The 27,942-nt window shown below is 50.3% G+C and overlaps 1 protein-coding gene across 3 annotated transcripts; it reads left to right on the forward strand.

Annotated features, from left to right (window-relative positions):
• The first annotated feature begins 1,931 nt into the window (after positions 1-1,931).
• On the forward strand, positions 1,932-22,708 carry Chaf1b (chromatin assembly factor 1 subunit B). Of its 3 annotated transcripts, XM_063224478.1 has the most exons (15): positions 2,003-2,057; positions 2,500-2,572; positions 2,769-2,942; positions 3,597-3,729; positions 5,406-5,523; positions 6,196-6,299; positions 8,602-8,698; positions 10,192-10,276; positions 10,907-11,000; positions 12,470-12,539; positions 12,618-12,709; positions 19,686-19,848; positions 20,376-20,831; positions 21,908-22,002; positions 22,221-22,708. In XM_063224478.1, the coding sequence occupies exons 3-15, from the start codon at positions 2,817-2,819 to the stop codon at positions 22,310-22,312; spliced, it is 1,725 nt and encodes a 574-aa protein (XP_063080548.1). In that variant the 5' UTR covers positions 2,003-2,057; positions 2,500-2,572; positions 2,769-2,816; the 3' UTR covers positions 22,313-22,708. The 3 variants fall into 3 exon arrangements, with proteins under 3 accessions (XP_063080547.1, XP_063080548.1, XP_063080550.1); XM_063224477.1 differs by lacking the exon at positions 2,500-2,572 and having other exon boundaries at positions 1,932-2,057; XM_063224480.1 differs by lacking the exon at positions 2,003-2,057 and having other exon boundaries at positions 2,125-2,572; positions 19,749-19,848.
• The last annotated feature ends 5,234 nt before the right edge of the window (positions 22,709-27,942 follow it).

Genomic DNA, 27,942 nt, shown 5'->3' on the forward strand with positions numbered 1-27,942 from the left:
CATTTTCCCCTTCCTTTTGGTCAGCTTCTGTATTCTTGAAAAATGTACTTTATATATGGTTGTTATCTAATGAAATGGGAAAATTAACCATAGGGTTCATAAGAGAAACTTGCTAAGTTGGGTCTTCAGAACTTCTTGTGTACTTTCCACTCATTAAATATAACACTGACAATACTGCTAACAGAAAGTTAGACAGGACAGTGTGGACTCTGGAGGGGGCAGTGTATGTGCCATATAAATTGCTATAAGCAACACTGTTTGCCAGTCTCGGTGGACATATTTTCATGTTCTGTTGATGTTTCCGTTTTTGTGTCTATATTGTGTTCTTTCGGCACTCAGTTTCCCAGGTTCTTTGTCTTACTGCTGTAAAGAACTTCAGAGTTCGCATCGATGCAGCCCTGAGCAAATGCATTTCAGAAATACCTCTGTAGGCAGAGTGGCCTCGTCCCTAGCTCATGTGTGGGCTTGTGTCCGTCTGCTCAACTTTCAGACATTGGGCCACAGCTCACAAAAGGAATGCCATCAAGAAAAAATACATACATTGATAGGTTTTAGAGTTAGATTTCTCAGTCACAAAGTTAATTTTCCTACAGTGGCCTGTGGGAAGAAAGTCCAGAGCAAGTACAGGTAGAGCCGTTGAGTGGACTCGGGGAGAGCAAACTCTTTGTCACAGACTTTGGGTGGGAGTCACGGTTACAGCTTTTTTTCCCACACACCTTGTGAGAGTGCCCTGAGCAGATGCGCCTGTTCAGCTCAAGTGAGGGATAGATAAGCTTCCAGGGTCAGTGTTTTGCTCTGTAAGAGTTAACAGACTTGGAACCACAGAAGGATGTCTTGTAAAATAGGACTCAAATGTTATGGCAATAAGATGCACAGTATTATTAAGTGTGACCTAACTTTCATCTCAGCTGGTGGTGGTGGCACATACCTGTAAGCTTAGCATTCAGGAGACTGAGGCAGGACAATTTTGCAAGGCCAGTCTGGACTACATCATAAGACCTTTGTCTTGAAAATAACAAGAGATGTATTTCCATCTTTTACATTTTCCATGGGCAGTGGTGAGCATTTACCTGACCAGGTCCTGACTTGTCTCAACCAACCCACAGGAGTGACACTGCCATCAGGATTCCAGTTCATTTAGAACCGGACTTAAAAGCTGCCATGGAAACACCCCTCCCACCTGCCCAGTAGCACCCACAGGCTTCTGGGACGCAGCTCCATCCTGTCCCACCCAATCCCCGGGCCTGGTGCTCTCTTAGTGCAGCCCTGTGCTCTGTCCTTAGCTTGAGCTGTGCTTTGGCTCATGTCTACCGTCCAAAAACATAATCCACCTTACTTTTCAAACTCCATTGAGCTTTCACTTCCCTAAGCGACTTCATGGAAGGTGCTCTATTCCTTCCCCCTCTCTCCCACTCCATCTTCTCCTTGTGATCTTTGTGTAAGTCTCTCAGGACAGCTCCAGACTCTGGAGGATGGAGTCTCCTTCACTGACCCTTGCAAGTGGGGAAACCAGGCAGGCTGCACTTTTGAGGAAAGACCGCTGTCAACCAGTCACCACGCCAGGGAACATTCTGATGGTTTGGGCGGAGCGCTGATGTTTCCCCCCTTTTCTCTGTAGGAAGAATTTAGGAGGTGAAATCCCCAAGGGTCCTTCTGACTTAGCTTTACCCGCCATTGGTTTTCCAAGGCCAGCACAGGTTCTAACCTCTAGCAGATGCTCACTCAGTAAATGAATAAAGCAACAAGGAATGAGTGGTCGAATCAAAGACCCAGTGAACTCATGCATTCTTGCACCAGCGCGGGGTTCTGCAGGATCAACGAACTGGAAGAAACTCCCGGGAATCCAAACCCTGGCCCCAGGAGGGGCGGGACATCCCGGAGCCCCGCCCCTGAGAGGACGGTGCGCTCCCCTGCTTACCTAAAGGATGGCCCTACGGGGCCCCGCCTATAGGGGGGCGTGCGTTCTATAAGTTCCGCCCACTCGGGGCGGGGCCTGCGGCGCGCGGGAAGCTGCGCGCGCGGTGGCGGGAGGTGGCGGCTCCGTGGTGTCCGTGCAGGTACTGCTTCCTGGGACTAGCCACCCTCTCCCTTGGGGGCTCCCCGCCGGGCCGAGTCGAGCGTGCGCTGCTCGCCTAGAGCCGGCTGCTAGGACTTAGCCAGCCCCGGAGCGGCGCTTGTGCGGCCGTGCGGTCCCTCCAGGCCTCTGCGTCGCGCGGCTTCCTGCTTTGAGTCCCGGCCCGCAGTCCTGCCCCCACGTCCACGCGAGAACCCCTCTTGCGGGAGGCCTCTGCCTGGGACCATTCCCTTCTCCGTGACCCCTCCTCCAGAAAGCCCTTCCCCGTGCCGTGCACCCCTCTCCAGCCAGCCTCCCTTCCAGGAGTCCCCCTCCTCCATGACCCTGTTCTTCCAAGAAGCCCCTCCTCTGCGGCCGCCTTCCTCCTGACCCCTTGCTCCGGGAAGCCCGTTCCTCTGCTAAACTGGGCTTTGCTCTCGGGCTAGGGTGACTTTTTGCTTTCCTGTATGCACCAGAGCAGTCCTGAAGTTGGGCACGCCGGATTCAAGGAAACGTGTGGTAGGTGGGGTTTGGAGGTGTTCATGTCAGATGGCCGCGTCAGCACCCTCTCCCAGCTCGTGGGCACAGACAGCCTTTTACAAGATTGTCAGGGTTTCTGGCTCCCCGCCTCCCTTCCAAGCAGGCACTCAGGTTGGTGCAGGAATATTGCCATCTGATTCAGTACTGGCGTTCCTTTAGCCTTCTCTCTTTGCAGAAAGTACGAAGCCGGAGGAATTTTTTGTTCCACCCAGAGCTCAGGAGGATGAAAGTCATCACGTGTGAAATAGTCTGGCACAACAAGGAGCCGGTGTATAGCCTCGATTTCCAGTACGCCACGGCAGGGAAAATCCACAGACTGGCATCTGCTGGAGTGGACACCGCGGTCAGGGTGAGTTGGGCAGGGAATGGAAGATGTAGGAGAGTCTTGCTTGGAGTCACAGTTTTTACTTATTGATTAGTCGTTTTTGAGACAAGGTCTCACTGTGTATTCCAAGCTGGCTTTGAGTTTGCTATATATAGCCCAGGCTGATCTCAAACTCGTGGTGATCCTCCTGCCTCAGCCTCCAAAGTGTTGGAATTAGATGTGTGCTCTGCCACCTTCATTCCTGTACGTAAAACTGTCAGCAAATGCAAAGTGCATTGTCATCTGGCGTAGAATGCTAACATTTCTGGGTCTGTGTGAATAATGAAAGCAAAAGAGAGTTGCTTTTCTTTCTTTCTTTCTTCTTTTTTTTTTTTTTTTTTTTTTTGGTCTTTTTAAGACAAGGCCTCCCGATGTAGTTCAGGCTGGCTTTGAACTCATTTTGTAGCCCAGGTTGGCCTTGAACTCACAGTGGTCCCCAGCTTCCGGAGGGCTGGGATTACAGGTGTGCGCCAGTGTGCCGTTTTGGTTTTACGGTTCAGAAAGGCATGTGTTTCAAAACATTTTATGTTTCAAAAGAAAATTAAATCTGATGGAAAACAAGCATAGATGTGCTTCAGTATGAGCACGATTGTGAGTATTCACTATATATTTCTCTATCGGATGTTTTGATATCAACAGATCTGGAAGGTAGAAAAAGGACCAGATGGAAAAGCCATTGTGGAATTTTTGTCCAATCTTGCTCGCCATACCAAAGCTGTCAATGTCGTGCGTTTTTCTCCAACCGGGGAGATTTTAGCATCAGGAGGAGATGGTGAGTATTATTGTACTTCAGAAATCCTTTAGAAACTAGATACCTGTGTGTCTCAAGTAATGAGGATTAAGCAGCATAAGTGCTTTTTTTTTTTGAGTTGTGGTCTCACTGCAGTTCTGGCTGGGCTTGAACTCACTATGTAGCCAAAGCTGGTCTCAAACTCATGGTGCCCTTCCTGCCTTAGCTTTGAGAATGCTGGGATTACAGATGCACACCACCCCAAACAGGATATGCTTTTTACTTGCTGTTCCTGCTGATTTCCATCTGTCATTTGGTTTAGTGAAGTAACCTTTTGGGGAGTCTTGTCAGTATTCGGGACAAAGGATTGCACGCTTTCCGTCTTCTTGCCTGAGGCTGGTCAGGGTGCCAGGGCAAGATTTCTGACCGAAACATCTGTGGTGACCAGAGTCCGTAACTAATTAGTGGTTGGGAATGAGTGGCCTGGAATTTGTGCTTTTTTAGGTAAGAACAGATTGCTTCACATTTTCTGACCATGCTTATGTAGGGTGAAACTATATAAACAAAGTCTAAACCTTTACCATGCAGTCTAGAGAGTGGTACAAAGTAGAATCTCAGTGATTTTTGGTTTGGTTTGCAGTACTGAGAATGAAACCGGATGGTGCTCTACCCCTGAGCTGTATATCCTCTTCCCTTTTTGTTTCACTTCGTGAGAGGGAATCGGTTTCCAGGCTGGCCTTGATCTTGGTATCCTCCTGTGTCAGGGTCTCAGGGAGCTGGGATTATAGGTGTGCACCCAGCACCTAGTTGGGAATCTTAGGCTCTGTTTGCAGGAGGAGGAAAAGAGACCTGATGGAGTTCAGGCACATGGGACCACAGTGTGTGTATGTTTGCAGGGAAAGGTAGGGAGTGGGAGTCCCAGAGGTGGGGAGCACAGGCCATCTTCTATAAGGTTGAACAGGATAGCTGTCAGTTTGCAACGTCCCTTGGCCTTGAGGCCCAGAGACCTGCTGTTCTCTGGCACTGTAGGGGCCGAGCTTGCAGAGGCAATGTGCATTTCATCTGGGCATGTGTGTGCCCATTTACCCTCCAGCTCATGCATCCTCCGCTTCCTGGGTGAGCAGTGAGTGGTGAGCAGATCACATGGTCAGTGCCAGTCGGAACAAGGGCAATTGTCACACTCAGGTCTCTCTGGCATCAGGCTGTGGTATCTGCTGGTACTGGTAGCTAACGATGATGTAGGGTGTGCAGTGTGCGGGCACCCTATTGATAATCCTTTCATCCCCATAGTGGCCTGCTAAGGGAGTGCATCTTACGTCCCCTTGAACTTACTATGGAGCCCAGGCTGGTTTTGAACTCAGGGTGATCCTTCCACCGCAGCCTCTGAGTGCTGGGATTACAGGCATGCACTGCCATACCTGGCCCTGCCCCCCCATTTTCCAGAGGACGCTCAGGCCTGGAGAGCCCCAGTGACTGGCCAAGGGTTACATGGTTCAGAATAGCGTGCTAACCCCTGCTTTAGACTGGGGGCGTGCTTAGTTGCTTGGCAGTGGCACTGTAGTGGCCAGGACCCATGTCTGTTGAAGGCAGCTGTGGGGGGCTCTGGCCCATGTGGACTTTCTGGAGCCTCGTCCAGAAGGCAGAGCTGCTTCTCCCAGCCCCATGGCTGCGGCTCGTTTGCCGCAGGAGCTGCTCACCGCAGCCGCTTCTCCCTCCAGATGCCGTCATCCTGCTGTGGAGGGTGAACGACAGCAAGGAGCCGGAGCAGATCGCATTCCAGGATGAGGACGAGGCACAGCTGAACAAAGAGAACTGGACCGTGGTGAAGACCCTGAGGTGACTGGGGAGTGCTCCGGGGGTGATGGAGCTTCACGGCCTGTTGGTGTTAAACAGAGCCCTGTGCCTCTCCCCTACCCCACCACCCTTTTTTTCTTTTGACACAGGGTCTCACTGTGTAGTTTAGGCTGGCAGTGATCCTCCTGCCTTAGCCTCCTGGGATTACAGGGTGTGCCACCACGCCTGACTCAGGATATGTCTGTTGACCTCATTTAATTGAAAACTTTTTTTTTTTATGAAGGATGCAGCTTTGTATAATTGAAAACTTTTACCCACTCATAAGAAAATAAAGGCTCAAAGCATCATGAAAATAAACTTGCTTAGTTTCTGCTATAAATTTGTCCTGAAACCTGGTCTGTAATCCCAGCACTCAAGAGGCTGAGGCAGGAGGATTGCTGTGAGTTTGAGGCAGCCTGGGCTACATAGTGAGTTCAAGATCATCCTGAACTGCAGAGAGAGACCCTGTTCAAAAAACAAACAAACAAACAAAAAAAAAAGTCAACCTGGTTTAGAGCTGTGAGTATCCTTGAAAAGAACTGTCAGTAACTAGAACCAACATAGTCCCAGAGGAAATGTCTAGACTCATTCTAACATATGGGCCTTGATTGTGCCTTTAAATTTTTAGTAATGATTTTGAGACATTAATGGCTTATTTTTCTCTCTGGGCTGTAGGGGACACTTAGAAGATGTGTATGACATTTGCTGGGCCACTGACGGGAATCTGATGGCTTCTGCCTCTGTGGATAACACAGCCATCATATGGGATGTCAGTAAAGGTAAGAGGGGGAGTAAAGGAATATTTAAGTGTCTTGAAAAACCTCACTGGCTTTAGCTTTAAAAGTACCATGAGGCCAGGCCTTACGGTGCACACACTAATCCCAGCACTCTGGAAGGCTGAAGTGGAGGGAATCCCAAGTTTGAGCCCAGCCTGGGCAGCTTAGCGAGACCCTCAGTCTGAGGTCTGCGGGAGCAGTCTCCAGTGGGCCACATACACACAGAGAGTAGCTCAAACAATCTCCTCAGTGGCCACTGAAATAGTGGTTGGTCATCAGGAGAGAGATCTGCCCCACAGGTGTGGGTCCAGTTGCGCTTTGATGGCCTCACTCAGAACTGTGGCATCATGACTCACTGGTGTCCACCTGAGAGAGCTCTTGTGCCCAGAGTGAGGACAGAACGAGCGGGTCTGGTTCCTGCGTGGAGTTGAGGGTCACAGGTGGGTTGACAGGCATCCGTCAGGAAAGCAGCATCGTGCGCATTGATGCAGTAGGCGGTGACCAGTGTCCATGCCTCTGTAGAGCCTGCTGTCCACCTGGGAGGATACCATAGCCAGTGTCCCTGAGTCCCCGGTGTCCGGCCCGGACACCCAGTGCTCCCAGCTGTCTTCCGGGACTTCCCCCCGCCCCATGCCCCATACACCACCTTGGTCTCCCTCCATCCCTCACCTTGGTCACTGAGCCTAGAGGCCCACAGGTGACAGATGGGGACAGCAGGTGGCAATGGGGATGGAGGGCTCTCATCATGCAGTTTCTGAGAATGGTGAAGCCCTTGGAACAGTGAGTTAGGCCACACACCCCTTGTCCTGTCCCAGGCAAAGGTGCCTGTCACACACCCTGCAAGTGTGGGGACCCATCAGTAGTTCAGCGCTGTCCCAGTGTCACTCGGAGGATGCACGGGGGGCGGGGGGGGGGACCTTGCTGCTGTCAGCAGGTAGCACAAGCCTGTGGTTCGAGGATGGGGTTTCCGGCTGTTGGTCGCAGAAGCAGCGGGGCTTGATGGATGCATTGCGCTCTGAGCCCACATTTGTGGACTTAGGGTGTGCAGTGGCCGTGGGCCCAGACATGTCAGCCTGGTGGGGGTTTGTGGGCTGAACGCTGCCAGATCGACTGGGTTCAGACTGGAGACGCAGGGGACACCGGGCCACTATCAGGGTTGGCAGAGAAAACCTGTCAGGTTCCTGCTGCCACTGCAGAATGGCTGAGGATCATGGCAAGGAATCTCAGGGTAGGGGTGCTGTCGAACACTACCTCAGGCAGGAGAGGCACATGTGAAAGACGTGGAGGGCTGGGACTGGGGCTCAGTGGTCAAGCTCTCGCCTTGCACACACAGGGTCCTGGGTTTGATCGCCAGCACCACCACAAAGAAAAAGAGGAGCCTAAGTCATGGCCTTACATACGTACGAGGAATCATAAAAACCCTGTAAACAGTTTACATCAAGACGTGGCTCCCTAAAAAGGTGGTGAGGGCTTCGCAAACCCGTTCTTTGCAGGTCATCTCAGTCTGCTGCTGTTTTCGTCTCAGTATTTTCCCCAAAGACTTAAGCCATCCCTGTTTTGTTTCATTATATTTTATTTTTGTTTTTGTGTTTTGAGACACGGTTTCTGTGTATTCCAGGCTTCCCTTGCACTCTAAATACTCCTGCCTCAGCCTCCCGAGTGTTAGAATTATAGGCGTGCACCCCTAGGCCCAGCTCTGTGCTGCTCTTGTTTACATGGCTCCTCTCGAGGTCCTTCCTGGACTCTAGACCTAGACCAGTCTGTGTCACCTCTTGACTCCAGACAGTGACCCACTGCGTTGTCTTCTCTAAGGCTGAGTCACATCTTTAGAACACAGACCACATCCCAGCATGGGTTCCCTGTGGCCGCACCCTGGATGCAGCTCCTCTCCTGCTGACCGTGGTATTCTGGGTCTCTGCCCACCCAGTCAACAGCTCCCACTGTCAGGCAGCGCCCTGAGTCTCCTCCCGCCCCCGTGCCCGTCCCCGTCCCCTTTCTCGGGGACCCTGGAGAAGGAAAGTCGGCTCTTCTGTACCACTCATGCCTCCTCCTGCTCCTCTTCCTCCTCGGGCCCACGCCATGCCGTCCTCACCCGGGCACAGCTGAGTCCTTGCCCTGTCTTCTCTTGGAGGGCAGGGCTGTGTGGCGTTGTCCCTTGGATGCAGTGCACGGCACAGAGCTGAGCCTCTGTTTCTTCTGCCATCGGAGGGCGCAGAGTAAAGGGAGTCACATCAGTAGCACAGTGACATGATGTGTAAGATTCGGTAATGTGCAGTGTTTTTGTTGTGGTTGCTGTTTTTTGTAGGACAGAAGATGTCAATTTTTAATGAACATAAAAGCTACGTGCAGGGAGTAACCTGGGATCCTTTGGGTCAGTACGTGGCCACGCTGAGCTGTGACAGGTACGTGGGTATTCAGCAAGTTTTCTTTTCTGTGTTCTCGGGAATTTCCTGCAGAGGTCTGTATGTTACAGCTTAACGGGGGTAAGTCACAGTCGGGCCGTGACGTTTCTCCTGTTTTCTCCTGTTACTCTTAGAACATGGTAAGAAGTGGAAACTAATTTGGGCGCTGCCACATGCAGCTGGTGCTTAGGAAATGTATTGAATCAGGGTACAAGTAGGCAGAGGTGTCTGACATCAAATAAAGTGGGAATTACATTTGATTTCCCAAGGATTTTTATGAATGTAACTTAAGAAAATGAGTAGAAGGATTGACATATTTACTTCAGTACAGACTCCTGTGTGTGTGTGTGAGCGTGTGTGTGCGCATGTGTGTGTGATGCCAGTCGAGGACTCTGCCACTGAGCTACATTCCCAGTTCATTTCTTTCACTTTGTGATGACAGTTTACTACTATGGTAATTTTAATGACTCTGTAAATTGATATAAAAAATATGGGGGCTGGGGATTTAGCTCAGTGACATAAGCACCTGCCTTGCAAGTGTGTGGTCGTTGAGTTCGATCCACGGTACCGATAAAAAAGAAAAAGACAAAAAAATAATTATGTCGGGCTGGGGATTCAGCTCAGTGGCACAGCACCTGCCTGGCAAGTGCAAGGTTGTAAGTTCGGATCCTGGTTCCAAAAAATAAATAAATAAATAAAATGTTTTGCCAGGCATGGTGGTTCATGCTTGTCATCCAGCCCTCTGGAGGTGGAGGCAGAAGGATCGCAAGTGTGAGCCCAGCCTCGGCAATTTAGTGACTTAGTGAGACCCTGTCTCAAAGTTAGAAATGAGAGTGCAGGATGTGGGTAATTGTGACGGCCCTGGGTCCCCAGCACTGTCACCTGCCCCCAGTGTGCTTTGCTTTCTAGAGGAAGTGTCATCATTCTGTTTGTTGGTATAATTGCATTTTTGAACAAATAGTTTAAGAAATTGAGGTGTTCTTATTATATTATTTAGCAAAATACTCTTTTTGCATATTTATTAACTACTATTACTTTAAACATTGAGTTTATGATAGCACTGGGATAAGCCCAACATATGATAGTGAGTGTTTATTCTCATTGACATTCTGAATGCCACTTATTTTCTGATTTGTGTTTTTATTTAGCCAAGCAGGAGTACAACAGTTTGATGGGTTAGTGGGAATACTGTGACTTTGCCTGTGTGTTTTTCTTAGTCTCATAAATCCCCCAAAGTGAGACCGCTCTGTGCAGAACAAACTTCATTTATACCGACTGCCCCTGGACCAAATGCCCAAGACGTAAAAAATGAGACTGGTCCTAAAGTGTGTCCCACTTGAGAAGCTAAAACCCTGTTGAAAAATAAATAAACCTAATCATGGCCTGTTTCCCCGTACCTCTGCCCTCCCATCCCTCACCCCTGTCGAGGTGATAGTGGATAGCAGACACACTTCATTCACGAAAGGATGGAATTCACATTCTTCTTTCCCCAGGGTGCTGCGCGTGTACAGCACACAGAAGAAACGCGTGGCTTTTAATGTTTCCAAGATGCTGTCTGGCGTCGGGGCCGAAGGAGAGGTATGAAATAGGCACACTGTCCTAGAGTAGAAACCGGGGAAGTCTGAGCTCCCCACCTGTCCTCACAGCTGAATCTTTGGGCTCAAGGACCAGATAGATGTCACACCAACCACAAGGCACAGTCAGTGTGGGGCTGGCCACTGTGGAAATGGGGACACATGGGGACACCTGGGGACCGGAGCGAAGAAGAGGCTGGGTCTGAAGGAGCAGGCAAATAGGACCCAGCCCTAGAGAGATGCCTGGCATACATAAGCGGGGAACAGGAATAGTCAGGGAGCGTGTGAGAAGGTGATGACCACTGTGATCTTCCCATTCGCTTTTTTAGAAAGCGCTCCTTCGACTGACATGTTTTGAAATTGGGTTTTTTGTTTTTTTTTTTTTATCCTTGAAATAAAATGATTTAAAAAAGAAAAAAGTGCTTGTTCTAATTTAGAATTTCTTGGAAATTCTAACACACAGTTACTAAGATCTCACATACAGACTTCCTGAACAGAAGGGGTGCTCGGCCCTGCCAGCAGGGCCTCTGCCAGTCTTACATAGTTGTAGATTTGCAGAATGTTTCAGTTTGTTACTTTGTCACAGCAATTGAGCCTTGGATCTGCAGTGATGTTTCAACTTCCTGTGCCACAGGCTAGGAGCTACCGGATGTTCCACGACGATAGCATGAAGTCCTTCTTCCGGAGACTCAGTTTCACGCCCGACGGCTCCCTGCTCCTCACCCCAGGTCGGCTACATTGGGTGCAGAGTAGGGGGTTGGGGGGAACCCTGCGGCTTTGTTGCTCAGCACAGTCTGCACACTGCAGCCTCCAGGGGAGCTCAGAAAAGGCACTGCCACTTGTGTCCCCTCTCCAGAGATGGTGGCTTCACTGGCCTGGTGTGGGTGGGTCTGCTTTTGGAATTTTAAAAAGATTTCCAAGCGGTTCTGATGTTCAGCGCTGGGGACTTGCAAGACTTTCAAGTAGCTGTGCATGCGGGAGTCATGAGCACAGGGCTGGATGGGGTCGGGTGTGGCTGGGCTTCTGGGGGCGAGGTGGATGCTGGGACAGGATGGCTTTGCAGCCCGCAGCAACGCCCACCGGTGCAGTGCCCTCACCACAGCGCCTGGTGACCCCATGGCTGCAGACCATCCTGTGCATGAAGGTGTCACCCAGGGTTGGATTTCGGGAGGGCCCAGGTCAGGTCTGCCACTGAGAACCAGCTAGGCTGCAGGGCACGAATCATGCATGTATGTGTGTGTGGCCTAAAGAGCATCAACCAGGGATATGTGGGGCTGGCACTTGGGCTGGCGAGCTCTCAGGAGTCGCTGCTTACAGTATGGACTAAAGTTATTTACTAAAACATTTTTATCGGGCTGGGGATTTAGCTCAGCCGCATAAGCGCCTGCCTTGCAAGTGCACAGTCAAGAGTTCGATCCCTGGTAGCAATTAAAAAAAAAAAGTTAAAAAAAATAAAACATTTTTATCAACAGTTATGTACTGAGCCCAGTGACCCGTATGTGGTGACAATCAGCCATAATACAGCACTTTAGAGGCTGAGGCAGGAGGATGGCCTCAAGTTAAAGGCCAGACTGGGCTATAGAGTGAGTTCAGGGTCAGTCTGAACCACATGGAGAGACTCTGTCTCAAAAACCCCCACAAAAATCCCCAAAAAACAAAAACTCAAAACAAGAAAAGTGATAGTAAAAAGCTCCTGATTCTAACATATGAAATGGTCATGTGTGAGGTTTTCTGTGTCAAGAGATGGGAACAGGAGGCGATTCTAGGAGCACTGAGTGACAGTCTCATGGCTCTGGCTCCGGCTCCCCGCCTGTAGGAGGCCAGAAGCAGTGACCAGCGCTGGGTCTGACCAATGGGAAAGGTCCAGTCACACAGCCTTGAGCAACAGCAGGGTCGGAGCCTGGTGGCCATGGCATCCTGGGCTTCGTCCTGGGCTTGGCCTAGGTGGGGTCCTTGATAGCAGGGCCCCCACTTTGTGTTCTTCCCGCCTGGGTTCCCGGGCTGTGAGCCCCCATCCAGGTTGTGATACCAGGTGGTGACAGACACTTAGACTTGTCATCAAACACTGTCCAGCGACCCGGCTTTAGGGAAAAGACGTCTCCCCAACCAGACGGGGGAGGGGGTTGTGGGTGTGCTTTGGGGCTGACGGCGAACCCTGACCCTGACCCCCCTCCCTGCCTCTGCCTCTGCCTGCCAGCCGGATGCGTGGAGTCTGGGGAGAACGTCACCAACACCACCTACGTCTTCTCCAGGAAGAACCTCAAACGGTAAGTGGAGGGCAAGGAGGGGGAGCGTGGTGTCTGTGTAGTGGCCGTGTCTGTTTCTGAACTCGGTCCCCCTGACAGGCCGATCGCCCACCTTCCGTGTCCCGGGAAGGCGACGCTCGCTGTGCGCTGCTGCCCTGTCTACTTTGAGCTGAGGCCAGCGGTAGAATCAGGTACCGAGACCCTTGGCTGGGTACACACGGCTCTCTAAGACTGCCTGGATCAGAGAGAGCCGGGGGCAGGGTGTGGGTTTGGGTCGGTTTGTTTTCCCTTTTTAGGGACACCTAAAATATTTGGGGTGTCCAGTGGGGCTTGAGACATGCATGCATCATAAGTGTTCGTGGTCCTCAGTTCGTGGACCACCCTGACCCCGGCCCGGCCTCCTCTCCGTCCTCCCTGGCCTCTGGCCACCCCATTCCACTCTGTGCTTCTGTATCATAACTGTGTTTATTTGTGTCTGTTTTGAGACCATCTCACTGTGTAGTTCAGGCTGCCCTTGAACTCACTGCACCACCCAGGTTGGCCTCAAACTCGGGGTGATCTTCCTGCCTCGGCTTCCACCTCCTGAGTGCTGGATTAAGGTGCTCTGCTGGGGCTCCTAGTTTTGTTTTCCTGCTGGTCGGATGTCATTCATGATCCATGTCCTGCATGGTACAGTTATATATGAATTGGATTTTTAACTTTTTATCCCCTCGAGCTGCTTTGAAGCCTTTTCTTTTTATCACTTGCCTTAAGTAAGATGAGTATCACTTGCCTTTGAGTAGTTTTCTCTGTTTCTTGTGCTTGGGATTCATTGAACTTCACAGATCTTTGAGTTTATGGTTTTCATCAGATGTGGGACACTTCAGCCTTTTTCTGTCTTCCCTGTATTCCAAAGACACAGTTAATACCCAGTTACACAGGATACAGCTGAGTGACTTTATCCTGTGGTCTATTGATACTTTGTTCTTTTCTCAGTTTTACTTTCTTGGTCTTTTGTCTTGGAAGTTCTCAGTTCCTGTTGTGTTTTTCTTCTGTTTCCTTTCTCATCTCTTGCCCTTTAGTCCAGGCTTTCCTATGTGTATATTTCTAATTAACTTGTTTCCTTCCTTTTGCTTCTTTCATGTACAAAATGCCCTTGGGATAACTCTCTTTCTGTGTGTAGGAGGTTGACTGTTGGTTTTATCGGTACCGGGGATCGAACTCATGACCACCTGCTTGCAAGGCAGGTACTTATGCCACTGAGCTAAACCTCCAGCCCTTTCTTGGTAGTTTTTGATCCTGAACCAGGCATTGTGATTTACTTGAGTGGGTGATGGCTGTTTTTATTCTTACAAATATTCTTGAGGTTTTTTTTCCCCTAAGATGCAGTTAAGTTACTTGCAAACACTGATTCTTGGAGGTCTTGTTTTAAAGTCGTAGGGTGTGGGTCACAGCAGCCTCTGCTGCGGGCTGATCCCCGCCATGCTCCCTCCCCGAGCTCCAGGGGTTGTTGATGTTCCGTCCGCCTCCGCAGTGGCCACAGCTGCCTGGGTCTGTACGCAGCTCGTGACTGCAGTGCCTGAACGCCTGCCCTTACACCTGAGCCGCCTTGGCCCGCTCAGCTCCCAGCTCCATCTTTTCAGCAAGGCATCTTCACAGCCCTGTGTGGCTTTCTCTGCCTGGGCCTGTGCTCGGTAGTACCTTGAGGTAATTGTAGGTTTTTACTTGCTTGTTTCATGTCTTGGTTACTTTTCTCTCATTGCTGAGACAAAATACCCAGCACCCAAAATGAAAGAAGGAAAGGTTTATTTAGCTCAGAGTTTGTGGAGGTTTCAGTCCCTAGTTGGCTGGCACCAAGGCAGGGTGGCACAGGGCAACCCTTCGAAGTGGCAGAAGACAGCAAAGCAGCAAGAATAAAAAGGAGGGCAGAGCCAGTCTCTTTTCTGCCCTTACCTTGTAAGCGGGCTTTGCCCTTTGGTGGATGCAGCACTCACACCATGCAGGTGCTTCCTGCACAGGCTGAGGATGTTACAGAGTGAAGACCCTGGCCCCTGCTGAAGCACCTAGCTAAGCTTCTAGACCTCTCAAACTGACACACTGTATCAACCGTAACGATCCATTTCTCGTCAGTGTCATTGCCTGATGACCAATGATGTCTTCAAAAGCCATTGTTTTATGTGTTTTCCAGTTGGGAGCGTGTGTGTTACTCAGGACAAAATATCAGACACCTGCACCCTCAAGGAGAAGAGGTTTATTGGGCTCAATAAAGAAGGCTCAGTCCATGGAATGCTGGCTCCAAGGCAGGAGCGCAGTGTAGCAAAGCAGAAGGTAGCACCAGAGAGGAAAGAGCTGGGGACCGGACAGAGTGCCCGGGTCCCACCTGCACGGCCCACTCAGACTCACCCCGAGAGTGCTTTTCCCCTGGGTGGCTCTCAGCCCAGCCTACTTTTGACAGTCCAGTGTAGCTGTCATGGAGGATAAATTCAGTCCCTGTTTCTCCATGTTTGGAGGCAGAAGCTGTTTTTTAACATATTCCTTCTTAATAGGAATGAATATGGTTAATTCAAAAAGCAGTGAAATGTCACTGATAGAACATTGCTGTTTTTCCTTGTCAGTGACCCATGAGATTAACTTCTGTTTCCTTGTTTTTTTTTTAACTCCAAGTACATTTATTAGAAAAGAAAGTTGCAAAATGTGCTTATTAAGAATTAAAAATAACAGACAGCATAAACCAAAAATGAATAGAAGAAAATAATAAAGATCAGAAAACACAATCCCTCATCAAAATGCCAACATCACTTTTCATTAAGATTAACATTTTGATTCTTACGTTTCTGTAGAAATACAAGAGACTCAGAATAGTGTAAACAACTTTGGTAAAGGAACAAAATCAGAGCTCCAGCCCTCCCCAATCCCATGACTTACCACAAAGTTACAACAGTCGTGACAAAATGGCATTGATACCAAGGTAGACAAACCACTAAGGGACCAATATGAAGGCCCAGAGTAGACACCCATGTAACAGACAACTGATTTCTGGCAAAGATGCAAAAGCAATTAAGTGGAGAAAGGATTGTGTTCAATAGCTATACTGCAACAACTACATATACACATGCAAAAAGCCAAGCCTTACAGCACATCAGAAATTTCTTAAGACATCCACACGTCAACTCAAAATGGTTCACAGTGGGATACAGTAAAGACAGGTGTGACCTGGGTCACTGCTTTGGCTGAGGTCATTTTCTCTGGGACAATACTGTTTTTTCTTTCAGCTTGTCACACTAAGGAAACAATACCATGTTTATACATGTGTGACATATTTTCTTCCCTAATAAGTATGTCCTCAAAGCATGTCCCCATTTACCTGTAAAACTCCAGTTTATCATTCTTTATGGTTGAGTAGTATTCCACTGTATAAAAATACACATCTTTCTTATCCATTCCTCAGTTGATGGGCATTTAGGTTGTTTCCAAGATCTGACTATTATAAATTACTGCAATAAACATGGGTGCACATATATCACTGTGATACGATGTTTTTAATTCTTTTGGGAAGATACTCAGAAGGGGAATAGCTAGGTTGAATAGGACCTCCAATCTTAGTTTTTTGAGGAATCCCCACACTGATTTCCACAGTGGTTGCCCAGTCTGCATTCCCACCAATGGAGAAGGGTTCCATTTTCCCCACAGCCCCGCCAGCATTTGTTGTTGGTTGATTTCTTAATGCCAGCCATTCTTTCTGGGGTGAGATGAATCTCACTGTTTTAATTTGCATCTCTCGAATGACCTCTGCTGTTGAATATTTTTTCACGTATGTATTTGCTGTATTTCTTCATCTGAGAAGTGTGTGTTCATCTCAGATGCCCATTTTTGGATCGGGTCTTTAAATCTGGGAGGACTGATTTTTTTTTTTTTTTTTTTTGTCTTTTTCGTTTTTTTATCGGTACCAGGGATCGAACTCACAACTGCCTGCTTGCAAGGCAGGCGCTTATGCCACTGAGCTAAATCCTCAGCCAGAGGACTGATGTTTTTGAGTTCCTTATACATTCTTGATAGTAATCCTTTGAGGAACAGCCGGCAAACATTTTCTCCCACATTGTGGGTTGTCTCTTCACTCTGCTGGTGCTTTCTCTTGCTGTGCAAAAGCTTTTCAATAGGATGAGATCCCAGTTGTTGATTCTTTGCTATAAATCCTGTGCAATCTGGGTTTTAGACATAAAGTCTTTGCCTACACCAATGTTTTCAAGAGTTCTACCTATTCTATCTTCTAGGAGATTTAATATCTCTGTTTTAATATTAAGATCTTTAATCCATTCTGATTTTAGCTTAGTACATGGTGAAAGATACAGGTCTAGTTTTAATCTTCAGCATGTGGAAAGCCAGTTTTTCCAACACCATTTATTAAAGACATACCTTTCTTCCAGTGAATGTGTTTGGCACCTTTGTCAAAGATAAGGAAGCTTAGTGTGTCTGCAGATATTTCTACATCTTCTAATCTATTCCACTGATCCTCAGGTCTGTTTTTTTGCCAGTACCAAACTATTTGTGTTACAGTAGCTTTGTAGTAGAATTTCAAGTCAGGTTGTGATGCCTCCTGCCTTGTCTTTGTTGCCCAGAATTGCCTTTGTTACTCTAGGTCTCTTCTGATTCCAGGTGAATTTTAGGATTAGTTTTTCTAATTTTGTGAGATACGCCATTTGAATTTTGATTGGATTGCATTAAATCTGTATAATAGTTTCATTATATTGGTTCTTCCTACCCAAGAGCATAGGATATCTCTGCATTTTCTGATGTCCTCTTCAATCTCCTTTTTCAGAGTACTGTAGTTTTCAATGTAGAGGTCTTTAGTTAGATTAGTTCCTAGCTATTTCATTTTTTTGGATACTATTATGAAAGATACCGTTTCCCTGATTTCTCTCTCAGTGAGTTTGTTATTTGTGTACAGGAAGGCTATTGATTCTTGAGTGTTGACTTTGTAACCGGCTACATTACTAAATCTGCTTATTAAATCTAGAAGTCTTTTGGTGGAGTTTTTGAGGGTCTTCTAAGAGTATCATGTTGTCGGCAAATAATGGTAATTTAACTTCTTCCTTTCTCATCTTTGTTCCTTTTATTTCTTTCTCTTGTCTAACTGCTCTGGCTAAAGTTTCCAGGACTATGTTAAGTAAGAGTGGAGACAGTGGACATCCTGTCTTTTTCCTGATTTTAGAGTGAAAGCTTTCAGTTTTGTGTCCATTTAGTGTGATGTTGCCTAGTGGTTTGTCATAGATGGCTTTTATCATATTGAGATAAAGACCATCTGTTCCAATTTTCTGTAGGGCTTTTTATCATGAATGGGTGCTGGACCTTGTCAAAAGCTTTTTCTGGAGCTGGGGATTTAGCCCAGCGGCACAAGTGCTGCCTGCAAGTTAAGTTCGAGGTGGTGAGTTCAATCAAAAACAAATCAAACCAAAAACAAAACGAAAAAAAAAAGCCTTTTCTGCATCTACTGAGATGATCATGTGATTTTTGTCCTTGGCTCTATTCATATGATGTATTACATTTATGAGATGTCGAACCATCCCTGCATCCCTCGGATGAATCCCACTTGATCATGGTGTTCAATCTTTTCGACATTGTACTGTAGTCTGTTTGCCAGTGTCTTACTAAGGATTTTTGCATCAGTGTACATCAGGCAGATTGGCCTGTAATTCTCTTTCTTAGTTGGATCCTTCTCTGGTTTTGGAGTCAGAGTAAATGCTTGCTTCCAGGAAAGAATTTGGGAGTATTTCTTCCCTTTCAATTTCATTAAAGAGCTTGAGAAGTAGTGGTGTTAGATCTTTACTAAATTTCTTATAGAATTCAGCAGTGAATCTGTCAGGGCCTGAGCTTTTCTTTGTTGATAGGTTTTTAATTACATCTTTAATTTCATTTATTGATACTGGGTTACTCAGGATTTTTATCTCTTGTTGATTCAGCTTTGGTAATTTGTATGTATCTAGGAATCTTTCCATTTCTTCTGTATTTTCCATATTATTAGAACACAAATTTTCAAAGTAGGTGTAGATGATTTCTTGGATTTCTACAGAGTCTGTTGTGATTTCACCCTTTTTGTTCCTAATTGCATGAATTTGAGTCTTTTCTTTCCTTTTTTTGATAAGATTGGCCAAGGGTTTGTTAATTTTATTTAATATTTCAAAGAACCAAATTTTTGATTCATTGATTCTTTGTATTTTTTTTAGTCTCCAGTGTGTTAATTTCTTTTTCTTTTTTTTTTTTTGTCTTTTTCCTTTTTATCGGTACCAGGGATCGAACTCAGGACTGCCTGCTTGCAAGGCAGGAGCTTATGCCGCTGAGCTAAATCCCCAGCCCCTCAGTGTGTTAATTTCTGCTCTGATCTTTATCATTTCCTCTCTTGTATGGGCTTTTGGTTTAACCAGCTCTTCTTTTTGTAGAAGTTTAAGGTTCGGGGCTGGGGATTTAGCTCAGCGGCATAAGCACCTGCCTTGCAAGCACACGGTCGTAAGTTCGATCCCCGGTACCGATAAAAATGGAAAAAAAAGACAAAAAAAAAAAAAGTTTAAGGTTCACCATTAAGTTGCATATATGTGCTTGCCTGATAAGGACATTTACTGCTATAATTTCCCTCTTAGGACTCCTTTCATTGTGTCCCACAAGTCCTGGTACATTGTAAACACTGTCTGATTTCTTCTTTAAGTTCGTCTGTGACCCACTGGTTGTTCAGTTGGGTGCTATTTAATTTCCATGTGTTGTTGAAGTTCTTGTGGTTTCCCTTGCATTTATTTCAAATGTCACTGCACTGTGGTCTGTTCCTTTACATTTACTTAAGCCTGTTCTTTGAGCCAGTATGCGGTCTGTTTTATTTTGAGAGCAGGCCTCTCTACGTAGGAGTTTTGGCTCCTCTGCCTCGGCCACCTGAGTGTTGGGGTTACCGGCCTGCGCCACCATGTCCAGCTCCTCTCCCCTCACTCCTTTTCTGTTTTTGGCCCTCACCGTCCATGACTCAGATCCAGGCACTGTCCTCACCGGCCCCTGTGTGGTTCTTTTAGTAACATCTTACAAAAACCCAAAGAACCATGTTCTCTGTAAAGCGTGCATCAGATTAGCTCTGGGTGAGATGACCCCACACAGCCCCCCCGAGAGGGACCTGGGAGCTCATTTCCCCGGGACATTGTCGCGTCCCCGCAGACAGAGCCGCACAGGAGCCGGCCGGGGTGCTGGCGCGCCTGCCCTACCGACTGGTGTTTGCAGTGGCCTCGGAGGACTCCGTGCTGCTCTACGACACCCAGCAGCTGTTCCCCTTCGGCTACGTGTCCAACATCCACTACCACACACTGAGCGACATTTCCTGGTGAGCGGCCCTTCCTGACTGGCGGGGGCTTTGGCCCCGTCCCTGTCCCCAGGTGTGGCGATACCACTTTGCTGTCTTTTCCATTGCCCCATGGAGTGAGCAGAAGTAACTGAGCTGGAGTGCCCGGAACGGAGGCCTGGGGACTCCCGCTCATCTAGGGGTGTGCCAAGCCCTCTGGGGGAGCCCTCGCTGCCCTGCAAGGCCCTTCCCACAGCCCCATCCTCCTCGCCACTGTCTGGTCCCGACTTGGCCCCTGTGCCTGGCCCCTCGTCCTCCCCTTCCTGCTCGTCACAGCTCTTCCCTTGTTAAAATCTTCCGTGTCTCAGGATGAGGTCACCCCACTTGCCTGTGGCTGGTGCCCCGGGACACCGAGGCCAGCCAGCAGCCGGAGAGGTCCTGGTCCCGGCGTGCGTCCCCTGGCTTCCACCTTCCGCTTTGCTTTCCATGACTTCCACGGGGTCCCCAAGGTGTCGTGGGCCACAAACTTTGGGAAAGGCTCTAATTTCTCCCCTGCTTTGGGATCCAAGGTCCAGCGATGGGGCCTTCCTGGCCATCTCGTCCACGGATGGGTACTGCTCCTTTGTGACCTTTGAGAAAGACGAGCTCGGCATCCCTTTGAAAGAGAAGCCGGTGCTGCACGTGAGAACCCCAGACACGGCGAGGAAAGCCAGGAGTCACCCGCAGCAGGGCTCCTCACCAGGGCCCAGGCCCGCAGAGGGGACCCCTGCCTCCAGAGTGCAGGAGCCCAGCAGTCCCCCTGTGACTCCCTTGCTGGCAGGACAGGCGCTGACCACAACCCCTGCCCCAAGCCCAGCCCCAACCCCAACAACAGTGGCTATCAAGGATGCACCCACCACGACTCCTGGTACCAAGGGCCCCTCGCCAGGGCCTTCTGAGGAGGTGATGCCGCAGAGCATGAAAGGCCCCCCGTCCCGGAGGGTCAGCCTGAACACACTGCAGACCTGGAGCAAGACCACGCCCCGGTAAGGGCCAGGGACGGAGTGGGAAGTCGCCATCCAGGGCCCTAAGCAGGTGAGCGGCCTGAGGCCTGGCGTTGGCTCCAAGGAGTCCGCTGTCCTCCCTGCACGCCCCAGGCCTGGCCTTCCAGATGTGCCAGGAGAGGTGCAGCCAGGGCGGTGACCGAGGCCAGGGGCGCTTGCCTCCTGCCTCCTGCCTGTCAGTGTGCGCCTGGCCTTGGTCCTGGGGCTTGACTATTACACCGTGGCAAATATTTCTTGGTGGGTTGTTTTGTTTTTGTGCTGGGACTCAAACTCACAACCTCATGCTTGCCAGGCAGGCGCTGTGCTGCTGAACCATATCCCCAGCTTCGTTTTTTTTTTTTTTTTTTAATTTCCGAGGCTGGATCTTGATACCTAGTCCAGGCTGACCTCAAACACATGGAGGGCCTCCTGTCTCAGCCTCCTATCTATGAGTGCTGGAATTACAGGAGTTGAGCCAGCACACCTAGCCTTCTCTTTATATTTTATGTAGGGGAATGTATTCTTTGAAAAGTTTTTATTTTATTTATTTGTTTATTTTGTCTTTTTGAGGCAGGGCCTCACTATGCAGTTCAGGCTGGCCTTGAGCTCACTTTGCAATGTAGGCTGCTTTTAAACTCACAACAATCCTCCTGCCTCAGCCTCCTGAGTGCTGGGATTACAGGCATGTGCCAGCATGCCCAGCTCTGTTTGTTTATTTTGTGAGACAATGTCTCACTATGTAGTTTAGACTGGTTTTGAACTCACTGTGTAGCCCAGGCTAGTCTTGAGCTCATGACGATCCTCCTGCCTCAGCCTCCCGAGTGCCGGAATTACAGGTGTGCACCACTATACCCAGCACTGGCTGCTTTGGATTTCCGTTGGCCATGTAGTAGTTAAAGGTAGTACATGAATGTAGCCTTTACTCACTAAATGAGCACCTAATTACATTGAATGACTGGCATAGTAGGGCCATCTGGAACACTTTAGGTATTTCCTTGGTGGTTTTGAAACTTAGCATCACACATAAACAATTCCTGTGACACTAAGGAGCCATCCACCCCTTCATTTTTTTAATCAAGGAGAATAAACTTAATACCCTTGAAGACAGAGAGTCGACCGAATTCTGTCCCCACCAGCACAGTTTCCACCTCTTCTACTGAAGAAATTCTATCAGGTAAGTGATGATGTTACTGGTTTGCTGTTGTTATGTGTTTTGGTTTTTTTGAGACAGAGTTTTCACTGTGTACTTCAGGAGGCCGGCCTTGATCTCCTGCCTCAGACAGTGGTCCTCCTGCCTCAGCCTCCCAAATGCTGGTATTACAGGTGTGCACCATCACGCCTGGCTCAGATGTTAGTTCCTATTTGCCAGTCTCGTGTTTGTTGATGTTTCAGAGATGCCCGGAGACCCCCAGGATAGCCCTCCAGAGCTGAAGCGGCTCAGACAGGACGAAAGCAGAGGCGGTCTCCCAAACCTGGACTCTTGACGGTACCCAGGCCTCTGCTTGAGGCTGCCAGGCCTGGGCGCTGCGCCTGCCTGTGCTGTGATGGGGCGAAGATGCCAGGGCCCCAGTTGGCACCAGCCAGGCAGCACAGAGGCTCGGATACCGACCCTGGGACTCACTGCACGGGGGCGCATGCTGCCATGTCTGCCGTCCGCTGTCTGGGTGAATGTGGGCACCACCGCAGACCGAGTGCCCCTTGGATGAGTTTCTGAGACCAGAGCTGCTGGCATCGTCTCCACGAGGGGCAACAGGGCCTGACATCGGGCACCTCCTGGGGATCAGGGAGCGGGCTCACGGTCAGGCTGGTGCGCGAATCGGGATCCGAGTGAGGACTGGATTTAACTCTAACTAGTGATTAAACGTCACAGGTTTGTTACATTTGCTTCGTGGTCCTGAAGGTGGTAATGCTCGTTGCCAGTTAGGAGAATGGGGTGATCCTGGAGGGGTGGGACTCCCGGTCTCACTGCGGGCTGTGCTTCTTAGCACTTTTATGGCTATTTTATTTTGCTTTGATTTTCCTTTTTGACTTTTTGAGATAGGGTTTTACTATGCAGTTCAGGCTGGTCTCGAATTTGCAATGATCCTCCTGCCTCAGCCTCCCGAGTCCTGGGATTACAGGAGTGTACCATCACACAGTATCCTGAGATTTTATCTAAATAGGTTAGCTTTTTAGTTTTTTCTAAAATTGTTTATTTTTGAGACAAAGTCTCAATGGGTAGTTTAGGTTAGGCCTGAACTCATTTTGTAACCCATACTGGCCTCAAACTCATGGCAACCTTCCTGCCTCAGCCTCCCAAGTGCCGGGATTACAGGCATGCACTACCACACTGGCTGCCTTTAAGACTGGCTTTTCAGAGCCGAAACGAAGCCCTCTAAAACAAGTTCAGCAATGAAAATTTCTGTCTTTGCTTCCTTTGAGCCCTAGGGAGAGATCCCACCAGCAGTGTCAGCCTGGAGGGCTGGATGTGGGAGGAGCTCACACCCTGTGGACCTCCCAGCGCAGGAGGCCAGGTGGGTGGCAGGGTCCAGAGGTGGTTGCTGTCTGTTGGTAACCAGGTTGAACCCCAGTTCCCAAGCCATTGTGGCCACCTCCCAGTTAGGAGAAATGAAACACACGCTGCTGAGCACTGTGATCTGCGAACACGCTGCACCCCTCAGATGGGGACAGGAACCTGAGCATGGTGAACTCAGGCTCATCCCGGGGAAGAGCAGCCCTGGGCTGCTGGGAAGGGGCAGTGTGGCCTCCGTGTGCTGGGGCACAGGGTGTGGGGCGGTGTCTTAGTTATTTTTCTCTTGTTGCTAGGACAAAATACTTGACACCTAAAGTTAGGGAAGAAAAGGTTTATTTAGCTCACAATTTGTGGAGGTTTCAGTCCATAATCAGCTGGCTCCAAGGCAGGGTGGCAGGGCACAGGGCCAACACCTCAAGGCAGCAGAAGCAGCCAGAACAAAAGGGAAGAGCAAGCCTCCTTTCTTCCCTATATCGTACACAGGTCTCCCGTCCTCCAGGGCAGGTGTAGCACTCACAGAATCTCTGTGCCCTCCTCTTGCACAGGCTGAGAATATTTACAAAGTAGGGATTCTAGCTCCCTGCTGAGTCTCTAAATTCTTAAGTTAAACTTCACATTATGTCACGCAGAACAGCTGGGAAAACCCAGGGGCTGCAGTGCTCTGCAGAGGCAGACAAGAGGTACAGGAGGGTTCTTGGTGTGTTCAGGTGCCACATGCCTCCATTAGAAGTCCCTCCCCATGACCTGTGGCCCTGCATGGTCTCAGGTGGTTTGGCCGCCCTGGCTGCTGGGGGCTGAGCTGGTGGCCGATGCCTGTGAGAGCCCATGATGATGGGGCCTGTGCCCTGGGCTGGGGTTTGCATAGCCGCCTGGCACAGAAAGCAGGGTGGAAGAGGGCACACTTGGGCACTCTTCCACCCAAAGGGCGCATTTGCCCAGCAGCTGTGTGGAGAAAGCAGGGCTGTGTGGGGATGCAGGCTGTGTTTGGCCACCTGCTCCCCCACTCCCCCATCCCCAGCCCCCCACCCCCGCCACCATGTGCTCGCTCCATCATGGGCACAAATGTGGGAGCCTGGTCCAGGCTGGCCAGTGTCCACTGCATGTGGCCAGTGTCTCTGCTGCGCTCGGGGTGTTTCCAGATGTCTCCCGTGACACTGCTGTCCAAGATGAGTGACTGGAAGGGGCTGTGGCTTGGGAGAGCGGGTAACACGGGAGGAGGGGCTGCCCTCCGCCTGGGCGTCCCTCTGGATGACAAGGACACTGAGTCTGTGGCTCTGGAGAAATCGAGTTGGGACTGAGCTGCTGGAGAGGATGTGGCCCCTTCCTGTCCCCGCCTGAGACTCCTGGTGGCTTCTGTCGCAGAGAGCAGGATGGAGAGACACAGGCACACGTGGTTTCACTGCTGTGCACTTGCCTTGAGAAGGGAGTCCCCGTTCAGCTTGAGTGCTTGGATTTGGGCCGCTGTGGGAGGTGGGCTGGGGAGGAGGAAAGGCCAGGCTGTCGCTGCAGAAAGGACCTGGGTTAAGCCTGTAGGGTCAGCGCCACGGGCCCTTCTCCTGTGTGCCCCAACCATGCATGGCTCCCGGCGGCCACTGGAGGTCACTGTCCCCCTGAAACTGCCTGGCGCCCAAAGGCTCTGTGGGCCTGGGAAGAACTGTGGGCCGCAGGGCCTGTGTGTGACAGCAGTAGCCCCTGCCCCTGGTGGCTAGGCGCAAGCAGCCTCTTCCACAGTGGGGGTAGACGAGTTACCAGGGCCACCCAGAAGCCCAGTGTTCATTCCTTCCCTCCGCTGCCGCCTGGGGCCTGGGGCACACCCCAGGCAGAGCTGGCTCTGGGAGGGCAGCAGCAGGGCAGGACAGTGTGTGTGTGCGTGGCTGAATGCAGGGTGGGCAGAGTGGGGTGGCTGGGGACAGGGCTGGGCACAGGGCGGGTCAGGGAGGAGGGGTGAGATGGCGTCTGGGGCTGGGGCTCCCTGAGTGCTGGTGACAGAACAGCCTACACCTGCGCTGGGCCGGAGCCCCACTGTGGCCTCTGCTTGCCCCTCAGGGTCTGTGATGCCATGTGGGTGGCCCTGGGCTGGACACTGCAGGGCTGGTCATCACATCGGGAGGACACCAGCTTGGTCCTGGGCCTTTTGACTTTGGCTTTGAAATAGGAACCCACAGTTCTCCTGCCTCAGCCCGGGTGTGCAGCACTGTCTCTGGCCAGTGTCACTCTTGTTTTTTGATGTGCTGATGACAGTGTTGGCTTCCTAACCTCCTCATCTGTGTCCCAACCCAGATCAAAGGCGGGGAGCGGGCATGCAGCGTCCAGCCCGTGTGCTGGTTTTAACTCAGAGGAAGCGGCTGTGCAAGGAGCTGTTCCTCAGCTGGGCTCCGCACCTGTGTCCTGCCTGAGGCCCAGCAGGATGGGCTGCGGAGGCCACTGCCTCTCCATCCCAGAGCTGTGCCCGGCCCTCTTTTCAGACAGCTCATGAAGTTCCCTAGGTTATGCTAAAACTTGTGATGTTCCTGTCTCGGCCTCAGTTGCTGGGGTCACAGCCATGCTCCATAGCCATGTTCCATCTGGCTTCTGGCACCCCAAAAGGAGCCACCCCAAAAGCCAGCACAGTAGAGCCAGGGATGGTGCTCAAGGTAGAGACCCAGGCTCAGCACCGCCCCTGCACACAGCAAACAGATCTCTCCCAGGGCTGGCCTTGCCCTGGGGAAGTGGTGGGCCTGGTCCCTCTGGAATGAATACTTGACTAAGCATCTAGGTGACCCTTGCCGTCCCTTCCTGTTGTTCCTCACTTTCTCTTCTATTCTGTTGAGAGGCTGTGGGTTGAGACAAGGTCTTGCTGTATAGTCCAGGCTGATCTCGAACTCACAGGGGTCTTCCTGCCTCGGCCTCTGGAGCGCTAGGATTACAAGCCTGCACCATTGCGTCCACCCACACCTGAGCCCTTGCTTACCCAGCAGCTCCCTGTCCCTGCCTCCTCCCTGTGTCAGCCTCTGCTGTGTGCTCCAGAGATGTCCCTGGTTGCCGCCCGCCTGGGGTCCGACCTGTCCCTGCTGGGCTGAGCTGCCCTCACTTGTCCTCTGGGCGTCCCCTTCGCAGTGCCAGAGTCCTGGGGAGCAGGAGCCTCGGGACTGGAGCCGGGTGACTGAGCTGGGCTCCAGTGTCCACTTCAGGAGGGAGGCCGGGTCCTGGGGTGGCCTCTGCAGTCTGGATTGTTCTGTGTCAGCCATGGGTTGGGGACAAGAAGAGACCAAGCCCTGAATGGCTGACAGCATGGCCACTCCGGCACAGAGGGTCACCGGAGAAGATGGTGGCCACAGCCTGTCCCTCCCCTGCTCCCCGAGCTGCTGGCCTCGCCCGTGTGCGGCTATTCTGTGGGACACACGGGCAGGACTGCAGAGGGAGAGGAAGCCATCATGGACTTGCGTGGGCAGGTCCAAGGCCAAGGGCCGGCCCACTGGCCTGCTGGCCTGCCTGCCTGCCTGCCTGCCTTCCTTTCATTGTACTGGGAATTGAACCCAGGGCCTTTGCTCTGAACCCCAACCCCTTTAAAATTTTAATTAAATTTTTTTTTTTAAATTTTGAGGCAGCATTTCACTAAGCCTCTAAATTGCCCAAGCTGGGCTTGAACTCGCAGTTATCCTGCCTCAGCCTGCCCGAGTGCTGGGATCACAAGTATGGGGCACCACACCTGGCTGAGTCTGCTGTTTTAACCAGTGTTAAGTGCACAGTTTTAATTCCTTATGTTCATGGTGTTACGTAACCATCTTCACATTCATCTCCAGGTCTTGAGCATCCCTAGTACAAATTACCCCAATAAACAGGGAGTTCCTAGCCCCCTTCCCTCACCCACAGATCTATTCTTGGTCTCCAGAAACATCCTATCCAGATATTTCATGTCATTGGAGTCACAGTGCTTGTCCTCTGCCTGGCTTGTCATTGAGCCTGTTTGAAGTAGTACCAGGTACTGACACCCATTTCCTTTTTCTGATCATGTAATATTCCAGCACATAGATATGCCGCATTTTTGTCTGTCCCTTGCTTGGAGGGACACTGAATTGTTTCCACTTTGAGGCTGTTGTGAATACTGTTTTATACATTGGTATAAAGGTATCCATTTTTTATCTTTTTATCGGTACTAGGGATCGAACTCATGACCACCTGCTTGCAAGGCAGGTGCTTATGCCGCTGAGCTAAATCCCCAGCCTCCCCTTTTTTTATTTTGACACAGGGTCAGGCTATGTTGCCCAGGGTGGTCTTGAACTAGCCATCTTCCTGCTCAGGCTCCAGAGGGGTTACAGGCATGGGTCCAGATATTTTTGTTCCTTTGCTGGACAGCTGACTGCTATACTTAGAGAGACGCCTAAAGCAGATCCTTCCCTCATAGAAGGCACCAACTCCACCAACACCTCAGTTGTGTCTTCCAGCTTCCAGGGCTACAAGATGACCCGTCTCTGTCTGTGCCCCGGATGGTGACGCCTGTCACAGCAGACCTAAGACGGAGACACTGACACTGCACGTTCTGCATTGCTCGGACCTGCCAGACTTTTCCTGCTGCAATGCTTTCGACCCCTCAGCCATGTACAAGGCCTCCCGTTCCCCCAA

The sequence above is a fragment of the Cavia porcellus genome, unplaced genomic scaffold (genome assembly GCF_034190915.1).
Source record: "Cavia porcellus strain 051 isolate PalLab524CR breed Dunkin Hartley unplaced genomic scaffold, mCavPor4.1 scaffold_15, whole genome shotgun sequence".
In the NCBI taxonomy this organism is placed as follows: Eukaryota; Metazoa; Chordata; class Mammalia; order Rodentia; family Caviidae; genus Cavia; species Cavia porcellus.